Raw genomic sequence first — 25,217 nt, forward strand, 5'->3', positions numbered from 1 at the left:
GTGTCCTCTCCCCCGGGATCAGCTCTCACCCCAGCTCTGGCGGGCTCGCTCTTTGCTTGTCACTGCCCCTGCTGTCACCTCCTCCCCAAAGATGGTGCAGCACCACGGACACCCGGTCAGAGCACGGAGGCTCCCTCCCCTCCGGGGCCTCCCTCGCAGCCAGAGGTGAAAGCAAAGACGTTGTCTCGGTGCCGGTGCCGGCGGACACCAGTGAAGCTGCTTTCGTCTGGGTCTGGGGCAGGGGTGAGGGGCAGAAGAAGAGGCTCCCCTAGTCTGGGGCCGAGATCAGAAGAAGATCATGCCCTGGATGGGACACCAGGCTCACACTCTATGGAGGGAACCATGTAAGAAGGGCCAGGAATGTGTTCAGAGTCACCATCAAGGGACAACAGTGTCCTTGAGGAGAGATGACAGCGGGGAGCGGGGGGGGGGGGGGCTTACTAACCGAAACTTCACTGGAAGAGCCTTCATCTGACCTGAGGGAGTGGGGTTTAGGTGCCTGTTTGTTTTTTAATCCTCACCCGAGGACATTTTTCCATTTTTTGTTCAGGTAGAGCGGGAGGGAGAGAGAGGAAGAGAGAGAGAGAAACATCGATGTGAAGGGACACATCGAGTGGCTGCCACCCGCACGACCAACCAGGGCCGGGGACAAACTGCAACCGAGGTACGTGCCCTTAGCGGGAACCGAACCCGGGTCTCTCTGTACCGCAGGCCGACGCTCCAACCGCTGAGCCAAACCGGCCAGGGCAAGGTGCCTGTTTTTTTTTTAAATCAGAAAATGATATTTAATATTTGTTTGGCACACAGGGGTGAGAGAGCCAGGCTGCCCTCGGCCGGCGGTGACAGGCTCTCTCCCTTCCTGGCTCACCTGAAGCCACAGGACTCCGGCGGAGAGGTTCTGGTCTAAAGGAACGGTGGCAGGTGGGAGAGTGTGGAGCCCCAGGAAGGGGCTGCTGCTGGGAGGAGACAGCCCGCCCCCCCCCCCCCCGCACCTGCCAGGGCGACCCGTCTGCCCGGTGCCGGGGCTGCCCAGGGGCGGCCAGTTCAGCCTCCCTGTATCAGCTTAGAGAGCGAGCACCTCTGGGAGGAGGGAGAGAGAGCACGGGGGTCTGACCCCAGAGGGTGCAGTTCTTTATAAATGACCATATTGATTTTTGGTCTGGAACCAGGTTTCCAGGGGTGTGGTTAGTGTGAGTCAGCTTCCCGGAGGGCGAACACCCTGACTGAGCTGAGAGAGCCCCGCAGGCCTGGCAGACAACTGCACCTGGGCCACCCGCCCTCAGGCGGCTGCTGCCCACGTGGACCGAGAGGGAGCAGCCAGGGGACGCGCATCGGCCTGGCAAGACCACTGTGGACTCCAGCAGGGCCTCCTGGACACTGTGCCACAGCAGTCTCTGGTCTAAGGACAGTGACCACTACGCTCCCCAAATGGGGTCTAGGATCTGACAAGGACGAGTGTACTTGGGGACAACAGGACAGTGTCTAAACTTGAGAGGGGTGGTCACTGCCCTCACACAGGGCCTTGTTTGGCCACGGGGGCAGGTGCTTCAGGTCAGCTTGGGGACCTGGCTGTGCCAAGCACACCTGATGGGAATCTGACTTATAGCCCAGCACATCCTCTTGGAGATCCAGCCTGTAATACACCGAGGTCCCGTTGCACTGGAAGGTTCTATTAATAAGTTCCGACCTGGCCTCCCGTGAAATCATGTGGCTGCATCCTCCAGTCCCACCTTGACGTCATTTCCTGTACTCATGGTTGGAGGGACTGTGCCAAGGCCAAGCCAACAAACACCCAAACACCTGTGCACAGAGAAATAGTTACCCCGACTATTCGAACATTGCACGTTGCGATGGCATCTGCTCAAAATCTCTTCCAGGGAAACAGCATCCAGTGCTTGGGTGGGAACTTCATTTGTAAAAGGGGAATAAAGACAGCTGTCAAGTTCAAGTTCACTTGTAGCTGCTGTTCTGTTTCTCCCTCCCCCACCCCACCTTGCCCACCTGCCCCCCGTGGTTTACACAGGCCACTGCGCCGCCTCAGGCATGGCGCCTTCCCCAAGGAGCAGGCAGACAGCTCGTGAACAAACGCCTCCTTCAAGAGAAGGGAGTTGAGGGCTGAGCCCCTCTGTGGGTGGGGAGGGGCGGCAGAGATGGTGACATTGGAACCCGGCTCCATGACAGGCTCTGCCCTTCCTCTCACCCAGACCCATCTCTGGTGGCTGGCCAGCCCCTGCCCTCCAGGTTGAGGGCCCACCATCATCTGCCACAGCAGCCCTGGTCTGGCTGGTTTGGCCTCCTCTCCGAGCCCAGCCAGGAGAGATGCCTCCGTCTCCACCCGACAAGACGTGCCGGCTGGGGGCCTCCACCGGCTCTTTTCAACCGTAATGACCCGGGCCACAGGCTCGATAGAAAGTCAGAAAGCCATACTTAAATGCAAAAACCACATGCTTTCGGCCTACCACATGCCATGAATGATATTCTTATTTCAGCTCCTCCAATTGCTAAGATTCGGTCACTCTAGATCAGAAGGAAAGTCACACCCACGGTCAGCTCATCTGGAAAGGAGATACCTGACTCACTGTCAAAAAGATACGGAAGGGCTTCCACCACAGGTGCGACCTAGGTCACAGAGAAGGACAGTAACACCGGCGGGGGCACTGTCATGATCCCCATTTCACAGCGGAGGAAATGGGGGTACAGAAAGATTAAGGATCCCATCTCCGGTCACACAGTTAGTAAGTGGCAGAGCTAGGACCTAAACCCGGCAGGCTGGCTCCCGTGCCACGCTCTTAACCTCCGCGCTGTCCTGTCATCTGGCTGCAGGCTCTTCGGTGACTCTAACATCCAGTCTCAGTGCCTTCCGGTCCGGCCCTGCTCCTCACCTGCACTGTGACCTGGGACAAGCCACCAGGAGAGTTTTCTGTCAGTAAGAAGGAAGGTCTCTGTTTCACCTTATAGTGTGAGAGCAAACACATCAGATAATGACATATGAGGTTTTAAATTTCTTTGTAGAGCTGGAGGTTATATTCATGCAGTATTAATAATTGTTAAAAAGGCCTCAAGTTATCCAAGGAGCTGAAACGCAGTGTATCACTGGAAGAAGGGAGAGGGTGGAAGGGAAGAGAAAGCCGGAGACATCCAACAGAAAGCGCTCTGTCTCCTTTGCACCGCTAGCCTGAATCCCACGTAGAGTCAGCGAAGATGTTAGAGAAATTCAGGCCTGTACACTTTCCAAAGAGTACTATCCACAAGCACACAGATGCACAGGAAGAGTAGACAGCTAAATATTTCATAAGTCTTTCTTCAAAGAAAAGAACTGTTCTCAATGTTAAAACCCCCCTTTCATCCTGAAAGAAAATAAAATACAACTAACAGATGAAAGGGCCTTCTCACTAGACTATGGTCAAGTTTTGTTTCCTGCCAATCATTCTTTCCATGCTCGGAAAGAAAACCGACACCTTGGATGAAAGAGATCCACCTCTAAAGATCAGCATGTGAAAGGGGAAGGGTATCGCGATTCTATTTCATTAGCTTAATTGTGCCTGGGTCTTATCCTGAGCAACAGAAGGGATCAAGGTCCCTCTTCCAGACTGGTTTCTCCAAGGGGAAGATGTGTGACTCTGTCCTGTCTGTGCCCTGGGCTGCCTGCGGACCCAGGTCCCCCGAACTAGACTGACAGATAAGTCAGACAGACACACAGACACGAGTCTTCGGCGTCACCCTGAGAAGTTCATCAACTCCAGCCTGTGCCTCTCCTCCAACAGAGAGGCGCCAGTCGGAACACACGCTCATCAAATATGAGACATAAGCAATTTTGCCCAAATCTCATTAAACAGATGGACACTTTAAAAGATAGGAGAGAGGGGAAAAAACAACAGCACTGGAGTTTCGTAACGCAGCAGCGCAAGCTGCCTGGGGCAAGCCGGGGCTCACCTTTCCCCCTGGATTCAAACCCTCTCTGCCCTGCGTAAGGGGGTGAAATCTCTTCCCACAGTAAACAAGCCTGTGAGCCAGTTCCCAGCAAGCTCAGTCTTGTTGGGTGTTGCTAGAGATGTTGAAACAACTTAAAATGGAGCAGCAATCGGCAGGACATGCCCCCGGCACTGCGCATGCGCCCCAGTACTTTGTCACCAAACGCACTTCCCTGGGGCAGCCGCAAGGCCGCTTCGGACGGTTCACACTGGATGTCGGGTGTCTCGTGTTTCAGAAACACCGGATCGGGCGGGAGAAAACCCTCAGCGATGGCCTGTGCGGGGAGCCTTGAGCCTGAACTCGGCTTTCACGTCTTACATCCATTCGCAGAAGACAAACAAGCGCTTCTGGGCCCATCGTGGCCCAAACCGAAAGCTGACTCTATGATCAGACTGGCCCTTTGGGGGTCCCTCAACATGGAGCATGCGCCCTGTGGTCTCCTTTTCCCACCTCACCCTGCGGCCCCCCAGCTGGCACACTCCCTGGGCCTAACCCATCGCCTCCCATCTCTCTCCCCCAATTATCCACCCCTTCCTCAGGGAGCTCACCAGTGGCCCGGGACTCCCATGTCCCCAGTCTGCGAGCTACCTCCTGTGCATGACAGATGGAAGTCTCCCTTCCCTTTCCTGGCCCCCACCTTGCCTTGCCTTGCCAACTTCGACATTCAGGGGGACAGCCCCTCAGTGTGGTTAATCTCCTCACATCACCTCTGAAGTTCCCTTTTTGCTGTACCAGACCTGCTCTAGCCGCAGGCCCCCGCTCGGGTCGGTTCTCCTCCTGCCCCGCAGGTGTCTGCCCTCCAGGGCCCCGGCCCCTTCCCATGCTGCTCTGGGCCAGGCCTCTCCAGCCTGCCTCAGGCACTCGGCCTCCCTCTCTCCACCGCTGCCCACGCGCCAAGCCCTGATGGCCCCACCGTCTGCTTCTGTTCCCACCTCTTCTCAACCTGCCAACTGGATGGGAGGGAGGCTGGAGCATCCTGCTAATGTGCTCTGGGATAAATTTATTTCTCAGCAGTACCCCTCCCTTCCAGCCTTGCCGACTCCCCTCACACAACCCTCTGGGCTGCCTTCCACGTTCCTCTCTCTCCTGGAAGCTCCTGTTCCTTCCCACCCTCACATCTCGCACGGCCTTCCAAAGCCCAGGCTGCCGTGACCAGAGGACAAGCAGATGTCCCTGTTTGCAGAGCCTGTCCCTGTCATGGTGACTGTCCTCGGCCGCCCTGAGTCTCTGTCTGTCCTTGGCCTGGGCAGCGTTGCCCGGGATGCTGTTCCTCTGCCCTCAGTCCCCTGCGAGTCCATTTCCCTCCCCTGCCCCAGGTCACAGAAAACTGCGGAGGAGAAGCCTGCTCTCTGTTTCATGAATCCGTTCTGGGTCCTGGGAGCTAAAGGCTTTTAAGCATGGCATGTGGATGTATGTAAATTTATACACATGCAAAAATGATATGAAAATATGCCTTTAGATTTTTTTGGAAAAAAAGTCTGATCAGCCTGTGAATTCCTCCCCTTGTCAACACTCTTTGTAATTCCCCATCCCTTCGGCTCCTGCGCCCTTCTGTCTGCCCACACGCAGCTCCCGCCTCTCGTCTTGTGCTAACTCATTACTAACATTAAATACATTGTTTCCCTTCTCCCTTCTCTCTCTCTGAATTTAAACACCTATGAAGGCTAAAATGGTTAGAAAACTGTCAATTTTCATTGGGGTTTAATTCACATTTCTCTTGTCAAGTCTGACCTTCTGATAACTTCAATGAATACCATCTGCCTCCGAGTCATTATTGCTTTTTAACGATATTAATGTGTTTGCATTTCTGCTTAAATCATACCTCTCCCTCCAGGGGGCTGGGCGATCTGGCACACACACCACTCACTCCCCCCGGAGCTGACAAATGACTGTTCTTTATGGAGCAGGCTCCAGCTCCTGGCTGTTCACTGCTGTCTGCGGCAGCCCCTGGTCTCCACCTGTAACAGGCACGGGGCTGGCTTCCTTCCTTCCCTCCGACCAGCCCTCCGCTCCCTCCTTCCTGGGAGCACACGTGACCACGCAGACACTTCCCCTCCTGGGGTCCTTCTACAGACACGAGTGGTTCCTCCCCCTGGAACCGCCTGGGCTGGCCCTTTGGTGGTCTCCGGTGCTCCTATCCTTCAACCGCCTTCCAGTCTTGACCTTCTGAGCCGTGCCCGGACCCAGCCTGGCAGGCGTCCCGGGCCCACCGCTCACGTGCCTACTCCTGTCCCCGAGGGCCAGGCAAGTGCAACCCTCATCTCCGTGCCCGCCTCCCTCGCCACGACGCCCGGAGCCTGGCTCTTCCCTGGGCCTCGACCTGGTGAAAACACAGCTTCTGACCTCGCGGCCGGGCCCTTCTCTACATTCAGTCTGGCTTCCGTGAGGGTCAGGCAGGGTCTCCCGTGACTCAGTAAGAGAATTCCAGTTCCTCCGCTTAATTTGTGTCTGGTGCTAATCTTATCCCCATTTACGGGCTGCGGAAACGGAGGCACAAAGAAGGTGAGTAACTTCCTAAGGTTCCAAAGCTAGTGAGCGACAGAGCTGGGACTCCAGCCTCCCCAGTCCTTGGCTCCCGAGTGTACGCATGGCTATCGTCCTCCCTCCCGCCATCCAAGCCAGGAACGCAGCTTTCCCCAGGCTCGGGGAGGAAGGCCGGGCACAGGGCTGTGAGCTTGCAGGCTGGAGTGCGCAGGCCAGCATGCGTCGTTTATGAGGACACCTGAGCCCTCCAAGCCACCTTTTGGGAGTCACACTGATCACAGTCTCTGGGCGGTTTTGGATCGCAAGAATCTAAATCCTTGAAATCTGTAGGCTGGTTGGTCTCTGCCTGCCTCCAGTCTGGGTAGCTTTTTATATGTCAGGGCGCAGTGAGCGCCTCAAGGGTTCATCATCATCATCATCATCTTCTCCTGCTGAGACCTATGAAGCAGCTCACGTCTCCGAGCCAGGGGAGGCCCAGGTGGTGTCCAGGACCCAGCAGGCAGGGCCGCTGCCCCCGGGCCCCCTCGCCAGCTCGCCCGTGCTGGGCCCGCTGCGGGGCTCCTTTCACAGAGGAGAGCGCCTGGCATTTGTCAGGGAGCTCCGGTGTCTTGACAGGCTCCAGAGGTGAAACAGGAAACCTTCCTGGTGCGATTTTCCTATTTGATCTTTTGTCTCATGTGTTCCCCTCGGGGATGGACAAGAAATACTTCTCTGAATAATTCATAGGCCCCGAGGTAGAAACACGCTGCCTCTTTAATAAAAAGGCTGGGTACACGGCATTGATTAGACCTCTCCTGCAGCACGCTAGAAAAAACACAGCCGGCTCAGAAGCTCTTACAGAGGCCTCTTACGACAGTGAGACAGAAATGAAAAGCCATGTAATATTTCCAATCAAACAAACTAGTGTTTGGATACTATGTAGCATTATAAAGTTGCACTGAGCCATACAATGCTCGTAAAGGAAAGTTGAAAGAAATTAGGTAGCTGTAATTATTATAAGGTCTGATTCATTCTTAAAACTGAAGATGATTGTCGTCAGTCTATTTAAATGAGCACCTACTAGGTGCCAGGAACTCTGCGAGGCTTGTTATGGAAATAATTTCATTCAGGTCTCACGAGTCCAATTCACAGAAACACCGAGGCCCCTGGAGGCCAAGCAACAGCCAAAAGGTCCCCAGGAGCAAAAACCGGGGCTGAGTTGGAACCCACATCTGATTGGGAGGCACATGCCCTTTCATGGCACCCAGGGTTTGGGGCCGGGGTGTTCTCCTGCTGAGAACCAGTAGTTACTGCTCGGCTCCCTCTACATTTTAATGTGACTATGAGAAACCGCAAGAGAACGAAGGCCTTGGGATCCTGCAGACAGCATCTTACTAATCAGTTACAAAACCATATCCTCTTAACACCTGAGAGCAACCCCAGCCTCTCTAGCTGGATGTTTTCCTTTTACAGAAGGCAAACAGAGCAGAGAGCGTATATGGACTTTTCCTGAAGTTGACGGGCGAGTGAGCGACACCACTGGGGCCAGAACTCTGTCCCTGGACCCCGGTCCAGAGCCCGCTTGCACGGACCACACACCACTGGCTCCCCAGCAGCTGACGCACAGGGCACCTCCTTGTCATTGTGAGGCTTTCCTTTCCTGGGGCTCATTTAATCGCAGAGGCCCTACCGCTAAGAATGAAACAGAAACTCAGACCCTCAGCCCGGCGTGCAGACCCAGAGGGAGCAGTGTGGCTGTCCACCAACTCCGTGGGCCTGGTCACCTCTGCGTTTGATTCAGACTCTCACAGGGAGGTAAGAGCGGCAGCCGGCTCAGTGTATGTTCTTTTTTTTCTTTTAAATCCTCACCCAAGGATATTTTTCCTGTATCTTCAGATAGAGAGGGAAGAGGGAGAGAGCGAGGGAGAGACACATCGATGTGAGAGAGACACATCAACTGGTTGCCTCCCACAAGACCCAACCAGAGCCAAGGACCAAACCGCAACCAAGGTACGTGCCCTTGTCCGGAATCGAACCATGACTCTGTGGTCTGCTCTAACCGCTGAGCCAAAATGGCCAGAGCAGACCCTCTGGCATGGTCAGACTGCTCCCCCACCTAACAGAAACTGAGGTACAGGTTGCCAACTCCAAGGCAGGGACTGGGGGCAGTGGTGGGGTGGCCCCAGGCTTCTGACCTGGCACCTAGGAGAGGGATACGTGTGTATTTCTGGAGAGCAGCACCCCATACTCTGTGGACACTGCAGTGACTTACCCGGGTCCTCTTGGTCCTCTGACAGGAGGCCCCCACTAGCCAGTGGCCTCAGAGACAAGCTGGAGTCTCCAGTTCCCTCAAAATAAGAGCCCCCCCCCCCTGCTTGGAGAGTGCTCTGACTTTGTACAGAAGTCTCCCTGGGGGGTGGACACCCCCCAAGGTGGCCGCTAAAAGCAGTGCAGAGACCCAGATGACAATGGCAGTGCCCAGGGCCACAAGGCTATCTGTAGCAAACCCAGAGCCACAGGGTGGCCAGGAGCCCACGGCCTCACACTGTCCCCTGCCACACAGGACCACCAGGCAGGGCTCCAAGGCTGAGCGCTGCCAACTCCTAGGGGCTCCGTTTACATCAACGGCAGGAGGCATAGTGCCCGCTGGCTTTGCGCACTGGGCCAGCCTGGCAAACTCCCCGCCTCTGGCCTTTGGAACCACAATAGCGTTTGAGGGTCATGAGCTACTTGCTGCTTCCAAGGGGAGCCCCGAATGAGAGTGGGGGTCCCGCCGCTCAGACTCACCAGCCGCTGCATGCTCTTCACGTGCGTGGGGCTGATGGATAAGGCCTCCTCGTACCACCGCCGGGCTTCGTCAATGTTTCCCCGGAGCTCGGCAACCTGGCCACGCATGTACAGGACGTTGTGGGACATCGGGAAGAGGTTGGCAGCTTCCTGGGTACAGGCTGTGGCTTCTGCAGGCTTCCCAATGCCAATGTAGACTTCAGCTGTGGGGACAGCAGAGGGAGAGGCTTTCCTGGTTCACCGCCCTCAGGGGCCCTGCAGATGGCGGTGACTCTGATTGGGGACATTTGTGTTCCCCCCACCAGAGTCTGGCAGGGGTCCATCTAGACTACACAGGGCCCAGGGCCAGCCGATCCCCCACCCCAGGGGCAACAGCTGCAGGCTGACAGTCCTTCCGGCCCACTGTCACACAGGGACTTGAGTTGCTCATACCGCGGGCCTTGAAGGGGACACATGTCAGCACCAGCGAGAGGGCAGCGAGCCTATGTGGGAGCCCCCCACAGGACACCCACCCCCAGGGCCCAACTAGAACACGCTGGTGGCTGGGCACTGGCCCTCCGCTCTGACAGCCACAGAGAAAGGGCCAGAGTGAGCTCAAGGACAAGCAAACCAGAGGCACACAGCCCCTCACAGGGCAACGGCTCTGCCCTCCGGCCTGCTCTCCTGATGCCAGACAGTGTGACAAGGGCAGCCGGCTGGGGCTTAGGTGTCTGTGGAGATACAGCGGCCGCTCCAGCCGGGGAAAGTCCCTGCAGCCTGGAGACTGTTAACTGGACAACATCAACAAAGCTCCTGGAACAACCAAGCTGTCACTCAAAAAGCAGGAAAATGACCTTTCCTCCAGTCTCAGGCCTCAACTCTCCCAGCTCTACGTGGAGGGCCCCGAGTGCTCTGCGGCCCAAGCCTCCCCGAAAGAGCGCATCACGCGTGTCCAAGGGCCACCTTCTGTCTCTCAGGTACACGCAAGCGCCTGTCCTCTGCAGGGCCTTGTGAGCACAGCGCATCATCGTCCCAGTGCTAGGGCATCGACTCCTGTCCCCTCCTGAGTGTCTGTCCAGACCACTGCCCAGGGCATCAGTCACACGGCTGCTGTGCTGTGACCACTGACCCCCCCCGCAGGCCAGCCCCTTCCGCATCCATCTGGCCTTGACCGCTGGCCTCCGCCCCTGGCAGTCGAAGATGTTTGCCCCCGGGGAGGCCAGTGATTTGGGATGGGCGACTCCAACTCAGCTGTGACGCATCAGGGAGCCCAACTGAGGCCAGAGGTCAAGCCCCATTCTCCGGTTCAGCCGCCCCAGTAACAAAGCTGGGAGTTTGGTCTCCATCTGCTTCCTCTATTTCTTAATGGGTTGAGAACTCCAGCGGTCAAGAGAGGAATATTACTTATGCTTCTCTAAAGCCTCCAGGATATGATCAGTATTGCCCTTTCCCACTATCACTAGGCGCAGCCCTCTCTGCACCCCTCAGCTCCGGGTCTGGCCCTTACAGGCCAGTGAGTGCCCAGTGAGGTCCGAGGAGGGCACCGTTTCTGTGCCCAGGACAGTGACGAAAGTCAGGGGCCAGAGGAGCAATAGCGAATGAACTTTCTCTCACCCTATCACCAGGGGCTCAATTCAAGTAAAAAAAAAAATCACTACAGAGAGGGCCTGTGAGCTGACGGAGGGACACAGGCACGGGAGGAACAGAACCCGGGGAGCTGGCTCTGGGCATTCGAGGCCCATCAACAAACACACACTTGAGGGCAGTCAGGGCCCCGCTGCAGGGCAGCTCTGAAGGTCGCTCTCTGAACAGGTCCCAGGGACGAAGATTCTGAGGTGTGTCCTTGCCATCGGGTTACTGTGAGAAATGCTGCAGACAGACTCCCTCCCCTGCTGGCAGACCTGCAGCGGTTCCCACTGCCGGTGAATGTAAACCGAATGTCTGTGCTCAGCATTCAGAACTAGGCCCTGCCACTCTCCAACCCCCTGCCTGTCTGTTCACGTCCTGTCCCCCCACACCTCTGCAGGGCTGCTCCCTCCACGCCAAATGCCCTTCCTGAACTGTGCTCTGTACGAACCACCCGCCTCACTCCAGGCTCTGCCAGCCCCCTCCCTGCACACGGCTTCCCCAGATGCCCTGTGTGCTCGCAAGCCCCCACCGTCCACCCTGTGCTGCAGTGACCTGCGTGTGTGCCCATTAGACCCCGTGCTTCTGGGGGGCGCACGGCGGGCTTTCTGAAATTGCCGCCTGAACCAAAGGACAGATGCGACCTGCAGAGGGCTGAGCTGCGCCGAGTCTGAGGACTGTTTCTTCCTCAGGTGAAGAGGTGCTCCCTCCGGGCTGGGCGACTTCAGCTGCAAGGTGGGGACCTGGCCCCCAGCGTGCCTGCTGTGGCTCGGGTTGGGCAGGTGGTGCACCGGGCAAAGCGCGGGGCTGAAATCCAGCCGGGACCCCACTGGCCGGTGTGCCCAGGGCTGCGTCTCTCCCAGGACGGCAGGCAGCGCTTTCCTTCTCGAGCAGGTGGCTTTGCTGGCCAAGCCTGCTCCCTGGGGCACAGGCCAGCCAGAGGAGACACCTTTCCTGAAACTCACACCGAGGAACAGCACATGTCAGAGGCAGCCCAAGGGCTGAACACAGGGTGGGTGCGGTCGCAGGCGCCACCCCACCTGGGACCTGGCAGATGGGGAGGAAGGAAAGCCCGGTGTCCCAGCAGGTCCTCCCGGCCTTGCAGGTCAGCCTGCAGGCAAGCAGGCGGGCAGGGAGCTTGGCCAGCACAATCCCTGACTTCTCAAAACCATGTCTTTTACCCTAAATCCTGCTTCCCTGCAGGGTGGGAGGGAGGGAGACTTGTACTTGGGAACCGACCTTGGCCCCTTGGTTCTGGGATAGCCCCGGGGGCGCGCAGGTGCTCCGAGCACGCCTCCCCTCCCGGGCGTTCAGGAATTCACTCGTACACATTCAGCACGAAGGCTACCTAGGAAAGGGGTCATGTGTCCTGATGAGTTCCCGTCACCCTCCCAAGTCACAAGGCTGAGGGAGGCCTTCGTCCCATCAGCTCTCACTGGACCTGTTCTTGATTCTCTGGGGACCCGGGAAGCGAAAGGCGGCGGGGACTTTGTTTTCCTTCTACCGTCCTACCCTGAGCTTCTCTGGGCCAGGAGCTGGGGCCCGCAGTCCCCAAGAGGGACAATGTCCAGGTTCTGTCCTCACTGAGGGCTTGACTGCAGGACTGACACTTATTTCTCGGTCTGCGAGTGGCCGTCAGTCCTTGCAGAGTGGCCCTCTGCCCGGGGCTCGGTGGACGGCGAGACTAGCGCCGCATCCCCTCGCTGTGTTGACCAAAACACTGATCCCTTCCGGGCCTCGGTCCAGATGTTCTCCTGACTCCTCAGCCCTTTCCCATAGCCCCGCCCCCACCCCCGGGCTGACCGTGACCCGTCAAAGAGGAGACAGAGCTGGCCGAGCTGACTGGAGCCCCTTCTCGCCTCTGAACCCTGGAGCCCTTGCTGTCTGCTGTGCCCACCGTTCTGCCCTCTGCGCTGACTGACGGCCAGCCCGCTGCCTGAGCCCCGGACCCTCCTCTCTCGCCTTCTCAACCAAGTCACACCTCACGCGTCCTCCCTGTCTTCTGGATGAGCGGGGTCTCAAGTCTGACTGCGTCATCCCACCCACGATCAGCAGGCTTCCGTGTCCACCTTAAACCTTCTTCCTGGACCCACACGCCTCCCCGGCGGCCCCTCATGTCCCCACTCTGCTTGCGGGGCTCTTCTCGCAAGAACTGTGCCCGCCCCCCTGCTCCTCTCGTCCTCCACTCTGTGCCCACATGGGTGTGGCTCCATCTCCTCCGCACACACCTATCTCGTCAGGGCCACCAACACCCACACGCTGACTCCACCGACGTTTCTGTCTCCACCTGACTCAGTTTCTCAACAGCATTTCCCACCAGCCATACCCTACTTGAAAAGAGTTATTTTAATAGCTCTTAAGTGCTTGCCACCCTCGGGCCCTCACCACACACAGTCCTGTGTGGCGAACAGCGGAGCAGAGCGCGAGGGCCCAGCGGGCTCCCCCTGCCGTGGCTCCACGTGGGACCAGGATTCCTCTCGTCCAGGCCCAGAGCCCTCGCCCTGTAGCACGGGCTCCTCAGTGCACCCCTTCCCGGCCACCCCGTCACCTCTCCTGGTCCCTCCCGCCTTGCTGACCAGTCCTTCTGTTTCTCTGGCCTTTCCTCCCCTCCCTCACCAGATTCTAAATGTGGTGGGGCTCAGGCCCTCCCCGCCCCCGACACTCTCCCCCCAGTCGTCCCCCTCCCCCCTTTAAATCCTGTGCGCAAGCTTGTCTCCAGCCCCAGTCTGCAGTGTCCAGCCCCCGCCTGCCTGTCACCCGTGTTCTCGGGCACCCGGCACTTGCAAGGTCAAACAGGGCCGGGCTGCTCTTCCCCTGGACCCCACACATCAGCCCTTCCCAGGCTTCCCACAGGAAAGGGGACCACCAGGCCCCCTCTGCCTGGAGCTCCCAGCAGGACTCTCTCCTTCAGTCCCCTATCTAACCCTCCTAGGCCCCCCTGCCCCCGCCCCTCTGGTCCCACCCAGCCAGGCTGCGCCCTCTCTCAGGAGGACGGGACCACGCTCCTCTCTGCCTGCCTTCCAGTCCACTCTCCTCATTTAGGGGGAGGGGCCTTAAGAACCCCAGCCCAGCCCTGTCACCTGCTCCAAGTCCTTCCCTAGCTTTTCAGCGCTTTTAGGATTCAAAGATCTGGCCCGAGCCTGCCTCGTCTGGGGCCACTTCCCTGCTTCTGCTTTAGGCTTCCTGTCCGGGGGGCATTTCTCTGACACTCAGAGCCCAGGTGGCTGTAGGCTGTCCCAGCCCAGGTCTCTGCTCCCGGGGCTCCAGCCTCGGGCTCCGCCTGGGCAAGGCCTCTGCTGCCAGGTCGCAGCTGAGCCCCTCTGCTCCCTCCTGGACGGCACAATAGGAATGAGGTTTCTGCCCTTGCTTTGTTTCCAATCTGTGACCTGTATGAAGGCAGGACGTTGTCTGTCTTCATGACCGTCACTCAAGCCCAGCTCCGACATGACACGGACACAGAGGCTCCAGGACACTGTGCCTAACACCTGAGTGTCCACCTGGGGAGGGCTGGGGTTCTGGCCTCACCACCACGTAACCTGAGGCAAGGGGCAACAGCTGCGTCTGTTTCCTCATCTGTAAAGTGAGACGGACGGGATTTAGGCCCCGAGGGCCATAACGAGGCCTAAAGGAGCTGAGACATCAAGTTCATGGAATAACGTCTGACACGCGCACAGTCCTTGATGCACATTAGCTGCCTACGAGCTGTAGACATTTATTAAAGCTCAGCCGCGGGCCGAAGAAGCGGCAGGTATGGGAAGCTGCTGGATCAAGAAGCAGACCGCATCAGGCAGGCGCGGCCCTGGGGACCCAGCGTCCCTCCCACAGACCCTCCCTGCAGTGACCACACACACCTGTCTGGGAGCTGTCTTCATCTCGCCAGGGGGCCAGGCCCCAGGATTATCCCTCCACCCTGCGGATGAGGCCTCCTGGTGGCTGGGAGGAGCCTGGTAGGGGGAAGGGCGGAAGGGCCAGGCCAGGCCCAAGGAATCTGTGAGAGTATCACGGCTTTAAATTCCCAGCAGAAACCAGAAAATCTGATCTTGCACATCTAAGAATAGCCGTTGGTTTCGACTGCGAGAGGTGCCAAAAGTGAAAGCTATAATTATTAGTAAGTAACAAGCAGAAATTAACCACCTACTGCCAAGTCATTTTTAGCTGCCGTCTCAGTGTGGAAATGGAGAGGTGGGCACCGAGGAGCTGCTGGGCTTGGGAAGGCTCCGGGTCAGCTCTGAGTCACCGCGAGCGCAGGACTTCCAACGGTCAACAAAACGGTTTGCGTTGGGAAGAGGACGGTGCATGGAGCTGTGCACTGTGGCATAACCGGCACCCAGCTGTGCTCGCTCCGCCGCCCGCCCCTGCCAGGAAGGCCAGAGGCGCCCGCCCGCCTAGCCCGGCTCACCCTCCTGCAGCACGAGGAGAGGGCCCCCTGACCTTCATAAGATGACGGGTGTACACAGGGCACCGGCGATACCTGGAACTTTCAGGAAGACACCCTAAAAATGGGTAGTTGCTTTCTAAATATCATATGAAGCCCAGATGTCATAGAGAAAAGATGGATAAGCACATTTTTAAAAAAAAAAACTGACAAAGAAAAAGACAAAAGCACAAACAAAATAAAAACGGGGAGAAATGTTTCCAGCACATATCACAGACGCCAGGCAAATTTCTTTGACACGTCCTAAGTGCTTACGAATCAAAAAGAAAAGCTCAGCCTCGAAGACGAATGGCAGACGCCACGAGCAGACGACTGCAAGGCCGTTTCCATCTCTCAGAGTGGCCGAGAGGGAGAGGCCGGGTGGTCCGTGGTGTTGGCACGGGTGTGGGGGAGGGGCGTCCACACGTCAGTGACCGGAATGGAAAGCGATCTGACACACTTTATAGGAATTAGAGCACACACCTCGATCCACCATTTGCACTTTTAGGAGTTTACCTTACAGATACAGGATATAAATATATATATATATATATATATATATATATATATATATATATATATAGTGATACTTATAGGTGCATTGTCCATCACAGAGAAATACCAGACACACTCTCAGTGTCAACAGAAGTCCTGGTTACGCGGGTGAAGTCACACAGCGGGTTTATCCCGGCAGCTGCTGGAAGGCCAGTCAGCCTCGTGTGCTGTGAGCAGTGACCCCTGAGTGTGGCCGCTCTGGAAGGTGCAGACTGCTGACAGTGGGGGCCCGTAGGTGAGGGTGACAGGCTCAGAGATGGGAGGGGCCTTTTCACACTACATCTTTTGTACCTTTTCAATTGTGTACCACGTGTATGTATTATTTATTCAAAAATAATTTAAATAAAATTGTCCCATAGGTCCAAACAAACCAGGGAAAAAATATGCACAACCCATGCAGGTGGGCCGCCAGGTGTGCTGAGGGAAGAGGGCAGCCAGGGCACGGGCCCCACCTCATCGGAAGGGAGGGACCCTGGGCCGAGCATCTCTGGTCTGCCTGGGTCTGTGCTCTGCGCTGGCCTCTGCCCCGTTCCCTCGCAGAGCAGAGGAAGGCTCAGGTGTCCCAGCCATGATCTCTTTGCCATTCAAATGGACATACACGTGGCCCAGGGACCCTCGCATACAATAGGGTGGAAACCTGAGACCGTCTCAGAGCGACCTTCCCTGTAAGTCTCCAGCCTGGAGCTAGCTCTGCACGGCTCCTGTCACGTGTTCCCACTAAGCCCGCCGGAGAAACTGCCGCGAGAGAAGAGACCCACGCGCCACAGAAACGCCATGGCCTCGGGTGTCAGACCTGCATCTAACCAGCTGTTTCCAAGGCCGACGGAGTTTCCAGAATCGGGTGGCATTTCTAGAGCTGATGGGGGACACAGATGTTCCCCGGTTTCTATCAGCTGTCAAGAAACAGGGTCACTTGTGTTTTGTCTCTCAGAGCAGCAGAGCTCAACCACATTTTCTGAAACCTCACAGTTCAGGGAAGGCTGTCTGTTTTGTGAATTCTTTTTTTTTTTATCCTCACCCGAGGACATTTTTTTCATTTTTTTGTTCAGATAGAGTGGGAGGGAGAGAGAGAGAGAGAGAGAGAAACATTGACATGAAAGGGACACATCGAGTGGTTGCCACCTGCACGACCCAACCAGGGCCGGGGACAAACTGCCACCGAGGTACGTGCCCTTAGCGGGAACCGAACCCGGGTCTCTGGACCACAGGCCGATGCTCTAACCACTGAACCAAACAGGCCAGGGTGTAAATTCTTTTTGAGTTGACCTCTTCAAAGACTATGTGAATATATGATACATTTCTAAATCTTGACTCTAACAAAGTCATTGCTTTGAGTCAATATGGCGCAAATCCTATAAAGGTTCTAATTTACTTCATTCATTCGTGTTACATGTTCACACTATGCACGTAAGCACCACACATATTCTGCCCAGGGGAAGGCAGACACAGCATCTGATTTCCGCAAGTTCAATTTCACCAATATGCAGAATGTCACACGCCGCATCGTTGACTAGCAGTGAGAGCTGTCCTACGGGCTACGGCAATGAGAAATGGATGTCACGGGATGCTGTGAAATTCAAGGATAGCTCCAAACTGCTCTTCAATGTTCTAATAAGCAGCTACAGAATTTCTTCCCAGGAGTCACGGGCAGCCACGCAAAGAAGAACAAAGCCTGGGTAACCGAGTGAGCGGCAGCCCACCACTGGGCCGAGCTGTCCTGGAACTCGGTGACTCTCACTCAGGCCGTTCACTTTTCCAAGAAATAAGCAAGAGAAGCGATGCCTGTGAGGTCAACGGAACTCATGCCAGCCTCGCGGGATCACCTGCAGCAATTCGGGGTTTTTTAGACGGTGGCCTTTCCAAACCAGACTTCATGGCCAATTTGAAAGAACCCTGCACCCACACTGGCCCTGCAGGTTCAGCTGGTCTCTCCTGGCCCGACACTAACCTGCACTCCTTCTGTTTCTCTTTTCTGCGGTCACTGCTCCCAAGGGTTACTGGACAGGACAGGCGCCTAGACCAGGGACTGGGCTTTTCTGGCGGGGAGCGGGGGGTGTGGGGGCACTGGGCTGCTCCCTGCCCTCACAGCCGGCTCTCCGAGGACCCTGGGAGAGGCCCAAGGCTGGCAAGCATCCGTGCAGCAAGAATAATCACCACGTTCATGAATCATCCCTTGCTTGTACTTCTGCTTAGAAGAATATAATTTGTTAATTTACCATTGTTGTTATGGCTCAATTAAAGATGCCAACGCAGAAGAGGCTGGCTGAGCTCGGCTCTGTGACAGGCCAGAGCCAGGTAAATCCGACTGTGTTTTCATATACGAAGACCCGCTGATGGTGCCAAACAAGGCTGAACATCATACAATTAGCCTTGGCACAAAAGGAGTAAACAGGTGGACGATGGTGGACAATAAGCACGTTCTCAGCCAAATTTGGGCCTTTTACCATGTATCCTGAGGGTCAAGCCTGGGAATGCCTGGTAGGGTCTTGCAGATCAAGTGAGGAACAGACGTTACCTTTTATATAGAAATATAAACATGCAAATACATCGACAGCCACCATTTGCTCGGAGTCTCTGTCGAGTGGGATTCTTGTTGCTAAAAGGCCTGCATTTATTTGGGGGATTTCTAACTCCACAAAAGCAGCCCCGTGAAGCTGAGGAGGGGCATCGTACCTGCTTCCTGCGCTGCTTTCCAGTTCGGCAGGTGCAGCATCTGCCCCCCCACCCCGTGGATTACCAGGACTGCCATTAGAGGGGGGCAGGGGCACTGAACACGCTGCCCCTCCCCTGGCTTCCAGAAAGACACCTGCGTCGTCAATATGCCTGTCCCCTCTCCCGGGGACTCCCAGATCTCACTGCCAGGATGCGCCAGGCACTGTGCTCATCGACCCCAGGAAACAGGCACTTTTAACCCCATTATACAGATGAGAAGACTGAGGCTGAGAGGAAGTTATTAACTTAAGTCTACACAGCTGCTGAGTAGCAGAGCTAGGACTCCCCTCCAAGTCTGCAGCCCAGCCCAGCACACCAGCAAGCTACCCGCGATGCTCGGAGTCCAGCCCAGAACTGCTCTGTGCCAGGCTCTGGGTCAGGGTATTGAGGCAGGGGAGGGAGGGGGAGACGGAGTAACTCGGGGTTCTTGCAAAGAAGTACAGTTGTCCTCCCTCATCTGCGGTTTTACTTTCTGTGGTTTCAGTTACCCATGGTCAACCGCGGTCCAAAAACATCAAGTGGAAAATTCCAGAAATAAAGAATTCGTAAGTCTTAATAAACTGCATGCCATCCTGAGAACTGTGATGAAATCTCGCACCATCCTGCCCCGTCCTGCCTGGGACGAGAATCCTCTTTGTCCAGCATCCCCACGCTGTGTAAATGATCTGCCCGTCGGTCACGCAGCAGCCATCTCGTTATCGAATGGACTTGCTTGTGTTCAAGTCACCCTTATTTTCCTTAATAATGCCCAAAGCGTGCCAGAGAGAGGCCGTCAGGTGCTTCCATTTCATTACTAGTTATTGTTGTTAATCTCTTACTGTGCCTAATTTATAAATTAAACATTAGCATAGCTATGTATGAAAAGGAAAAGCATAATACATAGAGGGTTTGGTACTAGCCAAAGTTCTAGGTACCCTGGGGGTCCTAGAACGTTGTCCGCGGATAAGGGGGACCTCTGTAGTAACATTCTGGTGTGACTGCAAACACTTTCATTTCTCCTGATGAAGGCTGTGGGCTAGAGAGGCCAGTGCCCTGGACCCTGCGGCCGCTGGCACGCGGCAGGCTGGGGGCGGGGCCCACAGGGGGCAGAGCAGTACCTGCGTGGAGCCAGATCTGTGCCAGTGTCATCCAGGGGTGTAGCGGGCCCTGCTTGGGGGTGCTGCTCTGCAGAGACGAGGCCACTTCTGACAGCGCCTGCTCCACCCGTGAGGCCGCCACTGAGGTGGCGTGGACAGAGCCTGTGGGAGGTTTTCGAGAAGATGGCATCAGAAGTGAAAGGGCAGACCCAACCAACCAACCACCGCCCCCTCCCACACACAGACATGAGTTCGAGACGTACACACACCCCTCTTCCCATGAGCTTCTGAGTTTTATTGTCCATAGAGAAACACAGTCATGACAGCCAGACCTTACTTTCTGTCCTCTGCGTTAGTTCATCTCCTAATCAACACCCAGAGCACATGCTAAGCTCCGTGCTCAGTCCAGAAGCTGTCTGCACGGTGTGAGTGCTGGGGGCAGGGGGCGTGGCTAGTGCAGCTGCGACACACCTGTTAGACACGGCACGATGACGTCTACAGAGTGAGCTTACCAAGCTCCCCCGTGAGGGCCTAGACCTAGGAACAACATGAGCGGAGGGAGTGACTCTGCTCACTTCCTGGGGTGACCTTTGGAGTAGATGGGGACCATTTTCAGGACAAACCGAGCAACTTTCCACTTCATTCCCTGGCCTCCGGGAGGTGGCCAGCATCCCCATGATTTGAAAACACATTCTAGGACACAACTTAAGTGCAGAAAAAGCACACTTGTAGCCTGTGTGTAAGCAGACGTCGATTGTTAAGGCTAACACTAGCCTGGTGGAGGGCGGGTTACAGCAGCGCCTGACTCGGGTGCCCTGGGAGGCGAGCACAGGAGAGTGGGCACGCTCGCTGGGCACAGGAATCTGGTAAAGAACACCATTCAGAAGTCAAGTGAGTCGGACGACTCCTGCCCCTTCCTGTGGACCTTCTAGAGATCCCGATGACCGGACCTCTTTCCAACATTCCCTCTGGATGGTATGACTTCAGAACTCAGACTCGTTCCTTCAGATTTAAAACTGTTGCCCTGGCCGATTTGGCTCAGTGGTTAGAGCGTCGGCCTGCGGTCTGGAGAGACCCGGGTTCGGTTCCCACTGGGGGCACGTACCTCGGTTGCAGTTTGTCCCCGGCCCTGGTAGGTTGTGTGGGTGGCAGCCACTCAATGTGTCCCTTTCACATCGATGTTTCTCTCTCTCTCTCTCTCTCTCCCTCCCACTCTATCTGAACAAAATATTGCAAAATGTCCTTGGGTGAGGACTAAAAAAATAACACAAAAAAACAAAACTGCTGATATTTCTTTTCACCAGCAACATTCTTAATTTATAATCCACCATAAAATTTAATATGAAGATCGACATCATTAGTGGTGACTGTCAACTCGTCCTGATGTCGAAAACAGGGATGATATATAAAGACAGATGCTGACCACTCAAATACATCGAATTGCTTATACTCTGGATAGGACAGAGTTGTAAGCATAAAAATAATTTCTGTGAGGCTTGGAAATGCATCATAATTTCCTCATTTTAAGAGTACTTTCAGGAAGAGACTGGCCGGCCACATTGTGTTTTGACTGTTCCAACATGAGAGAAACATGGATTTCTCTGCACACTCAGGTGCTTCAGTGGGGGTTTGGGGTAGGTCAGTCAGGAGAGGGGGGTAGAAACTGGACGGGGAGCCCGCCTTCTGTGGGGGACGCTCACATAGACAGCGCCCATGGGGACTGGCAATCAGTGGACATCTGGTTCACACCAAAAGGCCCTTGAAATTATGTCCAATCAAAAACCTCCATGAGCATAGTGGGTCCATGTCAAATTGTCCTTGACATTTGGTCCCGTCAAAAACATCCACGCTTAGGAAACGTCCCTGGGATGGTTCCACACTTCCGGACCGAATGTCTCAGTGGATATGTGAAAAGGCACAAGTGTCCAGCAAGGGGACACGCTGGAGGACAGCACCTCTGTGGAAGGACCGCTGAGTCGCCCACAGTGGGTGCTGCCACAGAAGGGGGGGACTCGAGGCCCTTCTGATGCTGGAGAACCGACCAAGTTCGGCCAAAAGTCGACCTCGCGTCAACAAAATGTGTCCGACTACTCAAAAATATCTAAACAGCAATTCTACTTAAATGGCTATTGACTTTTTGGGGTCTTGTTTTGTTGTTAACCTTTTAATGGAAAAACAGTATTTTAACTTGGATAACAAGGACTTGTAGTTTCCCCTGAGATTTTTAGCAGCCACTGTCTGTGAAACAAAGGAGGTGGCTTGCTGTGTCCTGCCGTTACTCAGCTGGCTTACCTCTCCTCTCTTGAACAAGTGGTTCTCGGCCTCGGCTTCGCCTCGGAATGACTTGGGGATTTAAGGATCATGATCCGTAGATGCATCCCAGGCCAAGAAATCATTAGCTCTAGGGGTGGGGCCAGGCGTCTATTTGTTAACCACCCAAGTGATTCCAAGGTGCAGCTGAGACTGAGGTCCCCTGACCTGGAGAGACAAGGGCAGATGCTACCCTGTCCAGCCACGCCCAGCTCGAAGGCGTACCCCACACACTCCGACCAGCCTGGGCCCTGCTGCTCCCAGCGCTCCCGTCGGCCACAGAGCTTCCCGGGCGTCCTGGTCTCACACTCCCTTGAGACTCTGAAGAGTTGTGGGGACCCCTAGAGAGATATTGTTTACATGGGTTATAACTATTGGTATTACTACATTAGAGATCGGAACTGAAATATGTTTATTTAGCCATTAATCCATTTCAATGTAACAATAAACTACTCTTCTGGAAGAGTTCTGCAAATTTCCCACCAGGTTCTGTGGCTTCTTTGCTACAAGAACTTAATGACTTTGGGGCTCGTTTTGCTTTTCGGATGAACTGTTTTGTGCGTTTGGACCACAGATGAACTAATCAGAGCTTCTGCCAAAGTTCCCTCCTTCGTGGTGGCTATCCACCACTCAATGATGAATCCTTCTCACGAAAACGTCTCACTGCGAAGGAGGTCTGGCGCGTGATGGTGGTGGTGGCGGCTATCAGTTTTGGAGAACATTCCATATTTCAGGCACTGTGATTAGCACTTCGTATGTATTATCTCATTTAATCTCTAAGCGATTCTTTGAGACAAAATTGAGATTCAATGAGGTTATGTAATTTACCCAAAGTCATGCAGCCAACAGATGGCAAAACCAGGACTCAAACACTAGCCTGGTTCCAAATCTAGCCTTTAAATCTAGTGCGGGCAACACCTCCTCCAGGAGGGCTGTCGTGCGCCTTCTGCTTCTCCTACCCCTGCCCTGGGGAAAGCGAAGCCTCGGTCCTCAGTGCTCCTGTGACACCCCGCGGGGCTGTCATCACACCGGTTTATGTTCACGGTGATGTAACCATCTCGCCTGTTAGACTGTGGGCAACTCCAGAGCACAGGGACCATTTCCACTACGGGGTTGTCAGGGGCTACCAGTGCCAGGTTCGTGGCAGGTGCCTGTGGAGTGGACGTGTGAATGAGTGAGTACTGCCAGGAGACACATCTCTGTGCGAAGTTTGGAAGAGGGGTCCTCTGTTTTGATGCTCTGCTCAGTGTCATTGCGTCCAGCAACCTGGACTAAGAAGGATGGTTGCGCATAAACCCTGCACCTCATTTAGGGACCCCTCCCATCTCTACTGCAACTAACCCCTTTAATTATGGAGTGTAACTGAGGCTTATCAGAAATAATTGTTTCCTTCCTAGCCGATCCCTTTTTATACACGTCACAAGGGCAGAGACCCTTCGTGTTCTGAGCTAGGGGTGGATGTTAGAGCATTTAGATATTTACTGATAATAGCAGAGGACTAACAATAATGGTAAAATTATTTAATAGTTAATACCTACTGTTCCTGGCAATGACACAATAAATCAAATTCTCCCATTGGATTAGAATTTTGGGGGGGGGGGAGGGCTAAACATCATTATGAATCAGAAAGAATATATCTGATTAAAAATACGATCAAAATATGATCGAAACAGCTTGTGTCTTACTGTTTCATGGGACTGAAATGGTTCATGCCAAAAAGGTACTGGATTCTGATTTATGCACGGCAACGAGAAACGCTCGCCTAACCTACATATTTTTAAGCAACCCTTTTCTTTCTCACCAAAGCACAAGTATTCCTGCAGCGTACTGTGGGGTGAGGAGGATTGTTACCCTAAGGGGAGCTTACAGATCGAGGCTTGGAAAAGGGATCGGAGGGAAGAATGTAGGACATTATTTCTAAAAGGAACTCGGAGGCTGGAGAAATAAGCTACAAACAGCCAGGCCCGACAGGTAGGCCAGGGCAGCGCCCGGCTGCTGTGCGCCTTGTCCTCGGCCACGGGGGAGGGGCTGTCGCCGTGCAGCCCCAGGGCTGAGCCGCTGCTGTGCTCCAGCCAGCTCCTCAGCCACAGGACCGAGTGGCTGCAGGCAGAGCATGCCCTGAAAGCGGCCCAGGTTCTGTGACCTGGTTGCCCGAATGGTCCAGGGGGCACCAGAGGCCAGGCAGCTGAGGAGATCTGTGTTCCCAAGGCCACTGCCTTGCCCTCCCTCACCTCGATGCCCGGAGGAAATGTTATCTCGGACACCTGATACAAAGGCAGAGTGCCGCTTCACTGCTCTGATCCCCGCACCCAGGGTTTCATCGGGCCCCTTTGGAGCGCGGGGTGGGTGTGGGTGCGGCGGGGGAAAGGCGAGGACCCAGGAACTGTGGGGCAGACGCAGTTCCCCACGGGCCAAGAGCACCAGGAACCAAGGCCGCTGAGCTCAGGAAGCTGTGCGTCAAGCTCGGGACCCTCCCGAGGATCTCTGACCCATGCTCCTGTCATATGCCAAAGCCTGTTGAGAAACCCTGTCTCAGGTAGGACGCTGGGAACAGGCGCTCAAACTGCATTCGCGGCTGAAGCCTCTTCAGAGTCCTTTCCAAAGCGCATTGCACCCGGCTTCCTTCACAGCCCTCGGGTGCGGCACACGCACGAGCCGTGCGGCCCCTTTCCAAGTCATCATTCCAAGGGGTCTCAGAGCCCATCATCTTGTTAGGCCAAAGGCATGACAAGGGACGTGGCTTGGTTATGTCCCATAACCCAGTATTTTCACAAGCAGGGTCACTGAACACATGGCACATCTTTCTACTCCAGCTGCCTCTGGACTGTCCTGGTGGCATTAAGTGGCTGCAGTCTGAAGGATGTCCACCTTCCCTCTCCCCTCCTGTCTGCATGGCACGTAGAAGATACACTTGATCTCAGATGGATCCCCACCCACCGAGTGACAGGCAAGCGTCACGGTCCAGAAAAAGGGACAACTGTGAAATTACATGTTGGAAAAAAATCCTCTGCCAAAGAGATCCCAGTAGACATATCTCACATGTGCTCTGGGATCTGGCTGCTCTCTGCCTCCTGGTCCCGGAATTACCTTTGGAGCCTCCTGGGCATGAATATGGGACCATGATGGAGCATGTGGCCCCACCCACATCCTCTCTCTCTGCCCGTCACCCACATGCTCTCTGCCTGGTGCCACCGCAGCTACCTGCCCTCCCCACGTTGGTAAGACGCAGAGCTGTGCCAGCAATGGGCACGGAATCACCTGCTGCTCACGAATCTCTGTATTTATTTTCCCTCGGCCCTGAAGTGATTCAAAGTTATCTGTCA

At 55.3% G+C, this 25,217-nt stretch overlaps 1 protein-coding gene across 8 annotated transcripts in view; it reads right to left on the minus strand.

Moving 5' to 3' along the window:
* The window catches only part of TTC7B (tetratricopeptide repeat domain 7B), a 236,332-nt gene that overhangs the window by 21,431 nt on the left and 189,684 nt on the right, over nt 1-25,217 (minus strand). For 6 of the 8 annotated variants that reach the window (XM_036264184.1, XM_036264171.1, XM_036264191.1 and 3 more), the window contains 2 exons: nt 19,606-19,746; nt 9,223-9,425 (listed from right to left, as the gene is read on the minus strand). In XM_036264184.1, the coding sequence (XP_036120077.1) occupies nt 9,223-9,425; nt 19,606-19,746 (344 nt within the window). Of the gene's footprint in view, nt 1-1,830; nt 1,907-5,882; nt 5,931-9,222; nt 9,426-19,605; nt 19,747-25,217 lie in introns of those variants that run through there. The other 2 variants (XM_036264209.1, XM_036264217.1) reach the window with 2 other exon arrangements.

This window comes from Molossus molossus, unplaced genomic scaffold (genome assembly GCF_014108415.1).
Source record: "Molossus molossus isolate mMolMol1 unplaced genomic scaffold, mMolMol1.p scaffold_m16_p_1, whole genome shotgun sequence".
NCBI lineage: Eukaryota > Metazoa > Chordata > Mammalia > Chiroptera > Molossidae > Molossus > Molossus molossus.